At 40.6% G+C, this 12,980-nt stretch overlaps 1 protein-coding gene across 5 annotated transcripts in view; it reads right to left on the reverse strand.

The window, feature by feature from the left end:
• Window positions 1–12,980, reverse strand: part of DENND5A (DENN domain containing 5A) — a 132,699-nt gene that overhangs the window by 18,329 nt on the left and 101,390 nt on the right. For all 5 annotated transcript variants that reach the window (XR_004033591.1, XR_004033590.1, XM_030828841.1 and 2 more), the window contains 2 exons: window positions 9,272–9,403; window positions 4,144–4,296 (listed from right to left, as the gene is read on the reverse strand). Coding sequence is in view for 3 of the 5 variants with exons in the window: in XM_030828841.1 (XP_030684701.1) it covers window positions 4,144–4,296; window positions 9,272–9,403 (285 nt within the window). In the remaining 2 variants the exon portion in view is untranslated. The remainder of the gene's footprint in view (window positions 1–4,143; window positions 4,297–9,271; window positions 9,404–12,980) is intronic.

The following is a 12,980-nucleotide window of genomic DNA, read 5'->3' on the forward strand; positions in this document are numbered from 1 at the left end:
CCAAGATCGCGCCACTGCACTCCAGCCTGGGCAACAGAGCGAGACTCCATCTCAAAAAAAAAGATAAAAAAATTAGCCAGGCATTGTGGTGCGGAGCTATAGTCCCAGCTACTTGGCAGGCTGAGGTGGAAGAATCACTTGAACCCAGGATGTGGAGATTGCAGTGAGCTGAGATCATACCACTGCACTCCAGGCTGTGTGACAGAGCAAGACTGTCAAAGGAAAGAGGGAAGGGGAGGGGAGGGAAAGGGGAAGGAGGGAAGGAGGGACGGAAGGAAGGAAGGAAGGAAGGAAGGAAGGAAGGAAGGAAGGAAGGAAGGAAGGAAGGAAGGAAGGAAGGTCTTACTGTGAGAATTCCTGCAGAATAATAAATTCCTCCTATGGTGAGAATTACTGCAGAATACAGTAGAACACAGACTTAGAACATATAATGATATGGTACTATTTTTCAAAATGCAGAAAGAAGCTTCATTAACTCCCTAGAAATTTTTGCAGTAAATATTTAAAAGTTTTCGGCATATATGTTTTACCTCAAAGCTAAAAGAGCTCAACTATAGTGCCAGGCTTGCTAAATGTTACAGAAAACGATAAAAGGATTATATGTATTCTACTCACTTGTTACAGAGAAAAAGAAACAAACCATTCCATACAGAACCCAGCATAATAATAGCTGTCATATGTTGGATACTCATCACACGCCAGATATTTCCTTTCATTACCTCTAATGATCACAGCTGAAAGGTATTTATTTAATTCTTTTAACTTATTTTAGGTTCGGGGACACACATGCAAGTTTGTTATATAGGTAAACTGCGTATCACAGGGGTCTGGTGTACAGATTATTTCATTATTCATGTAATAAGCCTTGTACCCCACAGGTAGTTTTTCAATCCTCTCCCTCCTCCCACTCTACACTCTCAAGTAGGCCTTGGTGCCTGTTGTTCCCTTCCTTGTGTCCATGTGTACTCAATGTTTAGCTCCCACTTATAAGTGAGAACAAGCAGTATTTGGTTTTCTGTTCCTATATGAGTTCACTTAGGACTATGGTCTCCAGCTGCATCCATGTTGTTGCAAAGGCCATGATCTAGTTCTTTTTTATGGCTGTGTAGTGTTGCATAGTGTGTATGTATCACCTTTTCTTTATCTGGTCTACCGTTGATGGCCATTTAGGTTGATCATAACTTTGCCATTGTGAATAGTGCTAAAATGAACATACACGTGCATATGTCTTTATGGTATAACAATTAATATTCTGAAAGATAGGTTTTTATTAACTATCTATCTTTCATGGATTTGGATTTCAGAAAGTGCAAGTTGCTTATTTAAAGTCATCCAGTGGAGCCAGGATTCAAACCCAAGTCTTTCTAACTCACAGTTCATAGTGTTGCTACTACACCAGTCTCAAAATTTTAGGGATGCAATACACAATTTTTAACATTTAAAAAACTCTATAAATGCAGTGTTGTTTACAATACTGAAAAATCAGAATTAACCTAAATGATAATAATAAGAGACTAATAATAAGAGATTGATTAAAGTATGGCACATCTATACAACAGATGTAGTCATTAAAACTGAGATTTTACAATAACCACAAACATTCAGAGAGCCAGAAACCAGGCTCTGAGCTTAGTTCTTTACATTAATTATTGAATCCACACAGGGACCCAATGGATGTGGGTACTTTTAAAATTCCATCAGGCAGGGAACAGTGGCTTATGCCTGTGATCCCAGCAGTTTGGGGTGCTGAGGCGGGAGGATCACTTGAGCCCAGGAGTTCAAGACCAGCCAGGACAACATACGGAGGCCTCATCTCTACAAAAAAAAAAAAATTAGCTGGGCATGGTGCCACACGCCTGTAGTCTCAGTCTCCAAGAGTCTCCAAGCTGAGGTGGGAGGCTCAGTTGAGCCCAGGAGGTGAAGGCTGCAGTGAGCAGTGATCATGCTAGTGCACTCCAGTCTGGGCAACAAAGCAAGACTCTGTCTCAAAAATTAAATTAAATTAATATAAAATAAAATAAAATTCCATCATACATATAAGGAAACAGGCTTAGAGAAGCTAGGTAACTTGCTCAGTTTCATAAAGTTATTAAGTGGAAATCATACTTCAAACCCAGATCTGTCTGTTTTACAGTCAAGCTCTTAAACACTTACTATACTATCATCTAAAAATTAGTTAAGGACATAGAAAAGATATGAGATAAAAACAAAGCAAGTTGCAAAGCATTACATACAGTATTAACTCATTTGGATTTTTTAAAAAACCACTTCATTGAGATATAATTCATATTACCATAAAATTCACACTTTTAAAGTATGCAATTTTCTGAACAAAAAAATCTGGTTTTTAGTATAGAGTTGTGCAATCATCACCACTATCTAATTCTAGAACATTTTCATCACCCCCAAAAGACACTCCATATGCATTAGTAGTCACTTCCCATTGCTCCCTTCCTCTAGCCTCTGGCAACCCTTAATCTACTTTCTGTCTATGGATTTGCCTATTTTAGACATTTTGTATAAATGAGATCATACAGTCTGTGGCCTTTTGTGTCTGGCTTCTTTCACTTAGTATGTTTTCAGAGTTCATCCATGTTGTACCACATGTAGGTACTTTATTCCCTTTATTGCTCAATAATATTCCAATGTATGGATATACCAAATATAGGTCACCCACTCATCAGCTGATAAATATGTGAGTCATAATAGCCTCATATGATGACGCTATTATGACTAATGCTGCTATGAACTTTTTCGTTGTTGTTGTTGTTGAGACAGAGTTTCACTCTTTTTGCCTAGGCTGGAGTGCAACGGTGCAGTCTTGGCTCACTGCAACCTCTGCCTCTCGGGTTCAAGCAATTCTCCTGCCTCAGCCTCCCAAGTAGCTGGGATTACAGGCATGCACCACCACCTGGCTAATTTTGTATTTTTGGTAGAGACGGGGTTTCACCATGTTGATCAGGCTGGTCTCAAACTCCTGACCTCAAGTGATCCACCTGTCTTGGCCTCCCAAAATGCTGGGATTACAGGTGTGAGCCACTACGCTAGGCCTGCTATGAACATTTGTATACAAGTTTTTCTGTAGACATATGTTTTCACTTATCTTGAGTATGTATCTAGAAGTGGGCTTGCTAAGGTCATATAAGAACTGTTTAACATTTTGAGGAACTGCCAGACTGTTTTCCAAAGTGGCTGCACCATTTTACATTCCCATCGGCAATGTATGAAAGTTCCCATTTCTCCACATCCTTAACACTTGTTACTTATTTTAACTACTCCAGTGGATGTGAAATAGTATCTCATTGTGTTTCCATTGGGTTTTTAAATATATAGCTATATACGCATGGGCATATGTACACAGAAGAATGCTCTGAAGAACATGTGTGGAAGATTGTTGCTATACCCATTAGAATGACACAGGAAGTCAAGAGATCTTGGTCTTTTTTGTTCACTGAGGTATTTCTAGTGCCTACAACAGTACCTGACATAGTAGGCCCTTGAGAAATACTAATGGATACTAATATGTATTTTCTAAATTTTCCATGATAAAACTTCTTTTCAAAATATTTCAAGTTATTTTCAAATTTAAAAATACATAAAAATAAAAGGTATCTATCTTGACTACCAATTGAAAACAGAGTATTTTGAAATAAGGAAATTCTCTGGGTATTAAGTGGAAAAATCAAACTTATTCAACTTCCTGAGGCCTTCTCTCAAATGTTTAGTTAAACTATCTGCATACAAAAGAAATGTTAATGACAGACTTTTTTCCCACTGTGAATATATGATTAGTGAAGAACCTTTAGTGTATGATTGGTACTTCCTGAGCTCCAACTTCTCTCTTTCTGGTCTATCTCTAGACTAGGGCCAGCTGCCAAACAGGACCTATCAGGTTGGCCTTCAGCTCTACCCCCAGGAAGAAAGATGCCTCTTTTTAAAAGTCTGACAAACACACAGATTTATAAAGCTTATCTTTAAGGAAAATAGTTTGGATCACATTTATTTATTTATTTCAAATCTCACTCCAGAGCACTGTGCACCATTCTTCAAAGCCAGTCAGCTGGACAAAAAGAGTGTGAGAAAGCTAGTAACTGAAAACAGGAAGACAATTTGCTCAGCAATGAGAGGCAAGACATCCATTACCTGTTTCACTTGTAGTCCATGACTCCAGATCCTTTCCAGGAGATCACAAAGGCTGGCAATCAGGGTGTTCTCTTCCACCCCTGTGATGTTCACCTCCCCATGCCCTAGCTCCACAGCTTCTCGGCCCATCTTTTCCACCAGCATCCTCTTGGTCTACAAGGAAGCAGTCAACAGGATTAAATAACCATAGTGAGCAGGATTACATACAACCGGAGAGGGTTCGGACAGCCTGCACAGTACATCTGTTGGGCTGGGAAGGACAGGATGAATTAGCCCCAAGGACACAGAATATATTTATACCCACATAGGTCAGGTTACAAGGGAGTGCATGCTTTAAAAATGTAGTTAAGAAAGGCCGGGTGTGGTAGCTCACACCTGTAATCCCAGCACTCTGGGAGGCCTAGGCAGGCGGATCACGAGGTCAGGAGATCGAGACCATCCTGGCTAACACGGTGAAACCCCGTCTCTACTAAAAATACAAAAAAATTAGCCGGGTGTGGTGGCGGGCGCCTGTAGTCCCAGCTACTCAGGAGGCTGAAACAGGAGAATGGCGTCAACCAAGGAGACGTAGCTTGCAGCAAGGTGAGATCGCGCCACTGCACTCCAGCCTGGGCGACAGAGCGACACTCCGTCTCAAAAAAAAAAAAAAATGTAGTTAAGGACAGGATAAGAACACAGCAATCTTTATGACTCCTGGCCAGTGATTTCATCACTCTGTATTCAGTTTTTGCATTTATGAAAGAAACAAATAAACCCTTCAGTCATGCTCACCTCTGACATTCTCTGATTCCCACCTGCTTAAATGACCCTACTAAACAAACCTTTGAGCATACATACAAATTAGAAACATATCTGAAATAACTGTCAAGGGGACAAAAATTGAGGAGGTAATTTATTTTACATAAAAATTTCCAACTGCTTATTGTAAGATCATAACCAAGAAAACACACACTGCATAATGATAATCACAGTTTTTATTAAGTACTGTGTCAGGCATTCTACTTAGCATTTCATTATCTCATTTAAGCCTCCTAACAATCTATGAGGTAACTATTATTATTGTTCCCAATTTACCAATAAGGAAATTGAGAAATATAGTAATCAATATACTAAATTTAAACGTAGTATAAAACAATATAGTATATTTATAGTCTGTTTAAGTATAGTATAATTCTCTTAAGTAACTTGCCCAAAATCTATACTTAATATAGCACTATATTAAATTTTATATATATATATATACATATATATATATCCCAAAATGTAACAGCAAAGTAGCAATAGATCTGGCCTTTGAATCCATATCTGCCTGAACTTTGAGTCCAAGTTCGAAAGTAAGATTTAACTATGCTATAAATTTGTGATATATAAAAATCTAAGAAAAGGAAAACAAATCACCCCAATCCTACTTTTCAGAAGCAACAACTCTTAATATTTTGGCATATTTCTTTCCACTGTTACTGTTTTTAACCTTTTTATTGTGAAATATATAATATATATATGCTATTACATCATTATGACCAGTGCCAGGCCAGTACCTTTTTTTTTTTTTTTTTTTGAGATGGAGTTTCGCTCTTGTTGCCCAGGCTGGAGTGCAATGGCACGATCTCGGCTCACTGCAACCTCCGCCTCCCCAGTTCAAGCAATTCTCCAGCCTCAGCCTCCCGAGTAGCTGGGATTACAGGCATGCAACACCACGCCTGGCTAATCTTGTATTTTTAGTAGAGACGGGGTTTCTCCATGTTGGTCAGGCTGGTCTCAAACTCCCGACCTCAAGTGATCTGCCCACCTCAGCCTCCCAAAGTGCTGGGATTACAGGCATGAGCCACTGTGCCTGGCCAGTATTTTATTTATAAATACTGTCTGTTTATACCTTTGAAGCACCCTACGCGCCCTCTTCCATTCACTTTCCCACTCTAGAAGCTATCACTTACACAACGAAACTACAGAAAAGCAAGAAAATTATTACCTATATTTTTAACCCTAAAATATATGGTTTGGTTTGCCTGTATGTATTTTTTTTTTTTTTAAGACAGGGTCTCTCTCTATTGCCTAGACTGGAGTGCAGTGGCTCGATCATGGTTCACGTAGCCTCAACCTCCCAGACTCAACTGATCCTCCCACCTCAGCCCCCACAGTAGCTGGGACTATAGGCGTGCATGTTTCTTTTGTGATTTTTTTTTTTTTTTTTCTTTAAGAGACTGGATCTTAGCATGTTGCCCTGGCTGGGCCTGAACTCCCAGGCTCAAGCAATCCGCCCACCTCAGCCTCCCAAGTAGCTGGGATTACAGGTGTGTGCTGATACTCCTGGCTTGTGATTTGCTTTTTCACTCATGTTTATATTTGTGAAATTCATCCACACTGATGTGTATAACTGTTACCCATTTCCATTGTTGTATAGCATTCCACCATATGAATATACCACAATATATTTATTAATTGTCTTACTGATTGGCTTTCTCAACTGATTGGTTGTTTCCAGTTTGGGGCTATTAAAAGAATGCTGCTGTAAACTTCTTGTACATATCTCTTGGGACATGCTCCAAAAGTTTCTCTAGGGAATATACCTAGGAGAAGAATTACTAAACAATGCTGTTTTCCAAAATCACCATACCAATTTATACTTTCAACAGCCTGTTGCCCCATGTGCAAGCCAATACTTTGTGATGTTACACTGATTACTATATTTCTTCAATTCTAGATGTACATTTTCCCACATATTAACATGTCTAAAATTGATATGTATTTCACAGTCATCATTGGCTAGGAATAGGAAGTTGTCACAGCCAGGTCATGCATCTCATGACTTAAGAATTTTGACAGTCCAGGTCGGTTGTGGTGGCTCAAACCTGTAATCCCAGCACTTTGGAGGCCGAGGCAGACAGATCACTTGAGGTCAGAAGTTCACTACCAGCCTGGTCAATATGATGAAACCCTGTCTCTACTAAAAATACAAAAATTAGCCAAGCATGGTGGTGCACTCCTGTAATCCCAGCCACTCGGGAGGCTGAGGCACAAGAATTGCTTGAACCTGGGAGGCAGAGGTTGCAGTGAGCCGAGATTGTGTCACTACACTCCAGCCTGGGTGACACAGTGAGACTCCATCTAAAAAAAAAAAAAAAAAAAAATTAAAGAATGATAGTCCAGCAGCTTAGAAAAAAAAATGCAGAAATGCAGCATCACGCATGTTCTTCATAGTAGAAAGGCAGAAGAGACAAAATTGCATGGAAAAAAAATCACAGATATTAATTACTCAGAGTGAACTGACATAAGTTTTACACACACACACACACACACACACACACATTGGCCACAATGCCTGGCCAGAGTTTTTTTTTAACCTGAATTTAAAATATCAGTACTGATATATTAATCAGCTTTTTTTTTTTTTTTTTTTTTTGAGAAAGGGTCTCATTCTGCAGCCTTGACCTCCAGGGCTCAAATGATCCTCCTACCTCAGCCACCAAAGTAGCTGGGACCAAACGTGTGCACCACTATGCCTTTTTTTTTTTTTTTTTTTTTTTTTTTTTTAGTAGAGATGAGGTTTTGCCATGTTGCTTAGCCTGGCCTCAAACTTCTGGGCTCGAGTGATTCACCCACCTCAATCTCCCAAAGTGCCGGGATTACAGGCATGAGCCACTGTGCCCTGCCAATCTAGCTTTAAACAGTAATAATTTCTTCTGCAAGAGACAGCATATTTTATTTCGTCCTATAAATGAATATCACTTCAAATGGGCACCACTTAGAACTGAAAGCGCAGGAGACTATTTTTATTCCATTGATAAATAAATAGGATGTAGTAGAGACTGAGTTAGTTGAACTGCCCTAAAATTATGGTATGCTGACTTGGTTGAAAGATTCTTTTTATTAGAAAAGACATTTAAATTCATAATTAAAACATTAAAAATTAAGAATGAATGTCTTTGTAGAACAGAGAAAAACATCCAAACAATCTAAGCTTAAACTGAATGACACATTTTAGCCTGGCACATAGTATGTACCCAGTAAATTTCTGTTTCTAGATATATCATTGCTATGAGATTAAAATAAAGGGGCAAAAATATTTGCATATACGTAAGACTAATCTGTTGAAGTAAGTTAGAGTGAAGACTAGTCTGATTTAAAGTACTGTCAAATGTCAAAAATTTAAAACTATGCCTGTAACCCCAGCTACTCAGGAAGCTGAGGTAGAAGGATCACTTAAGCCCAGGAGTTCAAGACGAGCCTGGGCAATATAGTGAGATCCTGTCTTAAAAAAAGTTTTTTATTAAATTAAAAACTACATCTCTCTGTTGTTCTTTTTTTGTTTTGAGATGGAGTCTTGCCCTGTCGCCCAGGCTGGAGTGCAATGGCGCGACCTCGGCTCAATGCAACCTCCGCCTCCCGGGTTCAAGAGATTCTCCTGCCTCAGTCTCCCAAGTAGCTGGGATTACAGGTGCATGCCACCACGCCTGGCTAAATTTTTTGTGTCTTTAGTAGAGACGGGGTTTCACCATGTTGGCCAGGCTGGTCTTGAACTCCTGACCTCATGATCTGCCTGCCTCAGCCTCCCAAAGTGCTGGGATTACAGGCGTGAGCCCCTGCGCCCGGCTTGTTGTTCATTTTTATAGCATATACATTAAGTTTTTATCAAGCAAAGCATGCATACTCTCAATTAATGGTATATTTTATTTAAAACAAATACACCCAATTTCAAATTAACAGGATTTTAAAATTAGTACTGTCTCATTATATTAACGATTTTTTTTTTAAGACAGAGTCTCACTCTGTTGCCCAGGCAGGAGTGCAATGGTGCCATCATAGCTCACTGTAGCCTTGACTTCCCAGGTTCAAGCAATCCTCCCACTTCAACCTCCCAAGTATCTGGGGCTACAGGTGTGTGCCACCATGCCCATCTTAATACTTTTGTAAAGACAGGGGCTCACTACATTCTCCAAGTTGGTCTTGAACTCCTGGGCTCAAGCAATCCTCCTGCCATGGTCTCCCAAGGTGTTGGGATTACAGGCATGAGCCATCACGCCCAGCCAACAGTATTTTTAAAATCCAGAGGGAGTGGTCAGAGCCAATCCTTGGTCTTACCTTGGCTGCTAACAGAAATAGCACACATACAGAGATGTCCACAGCTTACCTTATTGCGGCATTCCTTCAGCAGGCCCTCTACAAACTTCCAATTGGTCTGGGCAATCACTGATGGAGAGAGGTTGGACAGTTTGGGCTGGCGGATAGTGCTGCCCATAGTCCTGGCTTCCTGGATGTACTTCTATATCAAACAGAAAAATAAAGACCCTTTGTGTCCATGTACATAAACCAAAGGTCAGCAGTACTGAAGGGTGCCTGAAGAGGGCATTATTTTCTCACTTTTTTTTTTTTTTTTTTTTTGAGACGAATCTTGCTCTGTCGCCAGGCTGGAGTGCAGTGGCGCGATCTCAGCTCGCTGCAACCTCCACCTCCCAGGCTCAAGCAATCCTCCTGCCTCAGCCTCCTGAGTGGCTGGGACTACAGGCGCGCGCCACCACACCCAGCTAATTTTTTGTATTTTAGTAGAGACAGGGTTTCACCATGTTGGCCAGAATGGTCTTTATCTCCTGACCTGGTGATCCATCTGCCTCAGTCTCCCAAAGTACTGAGATTACAGGCATGAGCCACTGTGCCCAGCTTATTTTCTCACACTTTCGTAGCTGCCTCCTTCTAGGCTCAGATAGTTTAATTTAAATTTTTAATTTAATTCTTGTATTAAAGGGAAAAACTGAGATGATGGTTTCTGTTTTAGCTGATGTAAAGCACTCCCTGAATGGTATAATTACCTTTGATTTAAAGATACAACAATCAGGCAGGGCACAGTGGCTCACGCCTGTAATCCCAGCACTTTGGGAGGCTGAGGTGGGCGGATCACAAGGTCAGGAGTTCAAGACCAGCCTGGCCAACATAGTGAAACTCCATCTTTGCCAAAAATATAAAAATTAGCCAGGTGTGGTGGTGCATGCCCGTAATCCCAGCTACTCGGGAGGCTGAGGCAGGAGAATCGCTTGAACTCGGGAGGTGGAGGTTGTGGTGAGCTGGTGAGCTGAGATCGCACCACTGCACTCCTGAGCAACAGAGCGAGACTCCATCGCAAAAATAAATAAATTAATTAATTAATTAAATTAAATTTAAAAAAGATACAAGAGTCAAAAACACATGACTACAGCAAATCTCAAATCTCTGAGTAACATTGAGAAAATAATTTCCCCCACCAAGCTAAGAGGAATTTAACTCCTCGGCTCATATCAAAGATAGCTACCCTTTCTATCATAAAGTATAAAATTAAGGCCTGGAAAATAAGATTGCACACTCAAAACAACAACTGCAATTATTTTGTATAATGTGCTGTGATTCTTCTTCATATGTTGTTTAACCCAGAACCCACATCAATGCAGTAAAATGCACTCTGATATCCTCTCAGTAGGTTCATAACCAACATTTTTACCTTAAACTTCTCCCTTCCCCCCATATTTATTCCAGTGGCATAACTCTGTCCATTCTATCTTATGGCCCCTTAATCTGTCTCTACTACCAACGCCCCAAGGTTAGGGTCCAGTTACTATTACTTGGACTGCTGTTACTTGTCTCCTAACTTGCTAGCTATCTCCATACCACCCTCCTCCAAAATATTCTGCCCACAGCCTCCTTTACACATTTACACACCAAACTTTAGATCCTGCCATGTCCTCTACTTGAAATGCTCTTCTTATAGCTCCAGGGAGATGAAAAATTAAAAAAAAAGAAAAAGAAAAACAGCCAGGAGCAGTGGCTCACGCCTGTAATCCCAGCACTTTGGGGGGCTGATCACTTGAGCTCAGAAGTTTGAGACCATCCTGGGCAACATGAAGAAACCCTGTCTCTACCAAAAATACAAAAAAACAAAACAAAACAAAAAAATTAGCCGGGAATGGTGGCGTGTGTCTGTGGTCCCAGCTACTAGAGAGGCTGAGGTGGGAGGATCACCTGAGCCTGGGAGGCAGAGGTTGCAGTGAGCCAAGATTACACCATTGCACCCCAACCTGGGTGACAGAGTAAGACCCCATTTCAAAATAAAATAAAAGCTCTTCTAACAATCCCATCATTCTCTAAGGCTTAAAGAGATGCTTGCTCCTCTTCCAAATCATCTTGCTTGATGATGACCCCAAGCAGAAGTAACCTCTGCTTTCTCTAATCAGTAATCAAACATTGGTTTGCTCCTCACATGGTCATTTCAAAAGCTTATTCTCTTGAAGTTATCTTTCTATCTGACTTTGCTCCCTTATATCAACTGGTATTCCCTGAGGACAAGACTAACCTCTTTTGTCACCTTTGTATTTCAAAGTGTTTACCTCAGTGATTTTTCTTTTTTTTTGCTTTAGCAAAGAATTCCTTGATACCTCAGTGATATGGTTTGGCTGTGACCCCATTCAAATCTCATCTTGAATTGTAGCTCCTACAATTCCCACATGTTGTGGGAGGGACCCAGTGGGAGGTAATTGAGTCATGGGGTAGATCTTTCCCGAGCTGTTCTCTTGACAGTGCATGTCTCATGAGATCTGATGGTTTTATAAGGGGGAATTTCCCTGCACAAGCTCTCTCTTTGTCCACTGCCATCCACGTAAGATGTGACTTGCTCCTCCTTGCTGTCCACCATGATTGTGAAGCCTCCCCAGCCATGTGGAACTGTGAGTCCATTAAATCTTTCTTTTGTAAATTGCCCAGTCTTGTGTATGTCTTTATCAGCAACATGAAAACGGACTAATACACTCAGTGATTCTGACCAAGAAAATGTGACCAATAAACACTGCTGAAAATAGTAATGAGGAGGTTAGGTGGAAGACAGACTTTTAAAATAACACAAATAACCAATATTTCTTATGCTACTCTCACAAAAAAAAAATCTCAGTGCAACTGTATCCTATAAATCAGCAGTTGAAAATTCATAACCATATCTTACAATTTTAATTTATTCATTAAAAACATAGCAAAGGGAGAATATGTTATTTATTTTCCAATTCACTGAGCTGCCAGACACATGAAAACAGTATGCCTTCTTGGGTTCTCTCTGTGCAAGATGAAAATTACACGGTCTTTTCTCAAAGATAAGTTACTGAAATAGGTTTCTGAAGTTAACACTCATTTTCACAACTTCTTTGCAACTAAGTAAGGCAGGGTCTACAATCTGAAGTTTATAACTAGAAACTTAAGAAGCAAGTTACAGTAGAGCTGAGAAACTCAGCTTACAAGCAATGAAGATTCAGGAGGCAAATTCAAGAGTCTTGGGTTTCCAGGTACCTAATAATAATGTTCCTCTCCTTTAGTCTTTTGAAGAAGAAGAAAAAAAAAATCAAGATTATCTATTTTAATTTAAGGTAAGAAACAGTAGGAAAAAAACTCTAACAAAATTAACTTCTTTCTGGGCTGGGCACAGTGGCTCACACCTATAATCCCAGCACTTTGGGAGGCTGAGGCAGGCAGATTACCCGAGGTCAGGTGTTTGAGACCAGCCTGGCCAACGTGGTGAAACCCCGTCTCTACTAAAAATACAGAAATTGGCCGAGCGCGGTGGCTCATGCCTGTAATCCCAGCACTTTGGGAGGCCGAGGCAGGCGGATCACAAGGTCAGGAGATCGAGACCATCCTGGCTAACACAGTGAAACCCCATCTCTACTAAAAATACAAAAAATTAGCCGGGCGAGATGGCGGGCACCTGTAGTCCCAGCTACTCGGGAGGCTGAGGCAGGAGAATGGCGTGAACCCCCGGGGGGCGGAGCCTGCAGTGAGCCGAAATCGCGCCACTGCACTCCAGCCTGGGCGACAGCGAGACTCTGTCTCAA

This window comes from Nomascus leucogenys, chromosome 15, assembly GCF_006542625.1.
Source record: "Nomascus leucogenys isolate Asia chromosome 15, Asia_NLE_v1, whole genome shotgun sequence".
NCBI classification, from domain to species: domain Eukaryota; kingdom Metazoa; phylum Chordata; class Mammalia; order Primates; family Hylobatidae; genus Nomascus; species Nomascus leucogenys.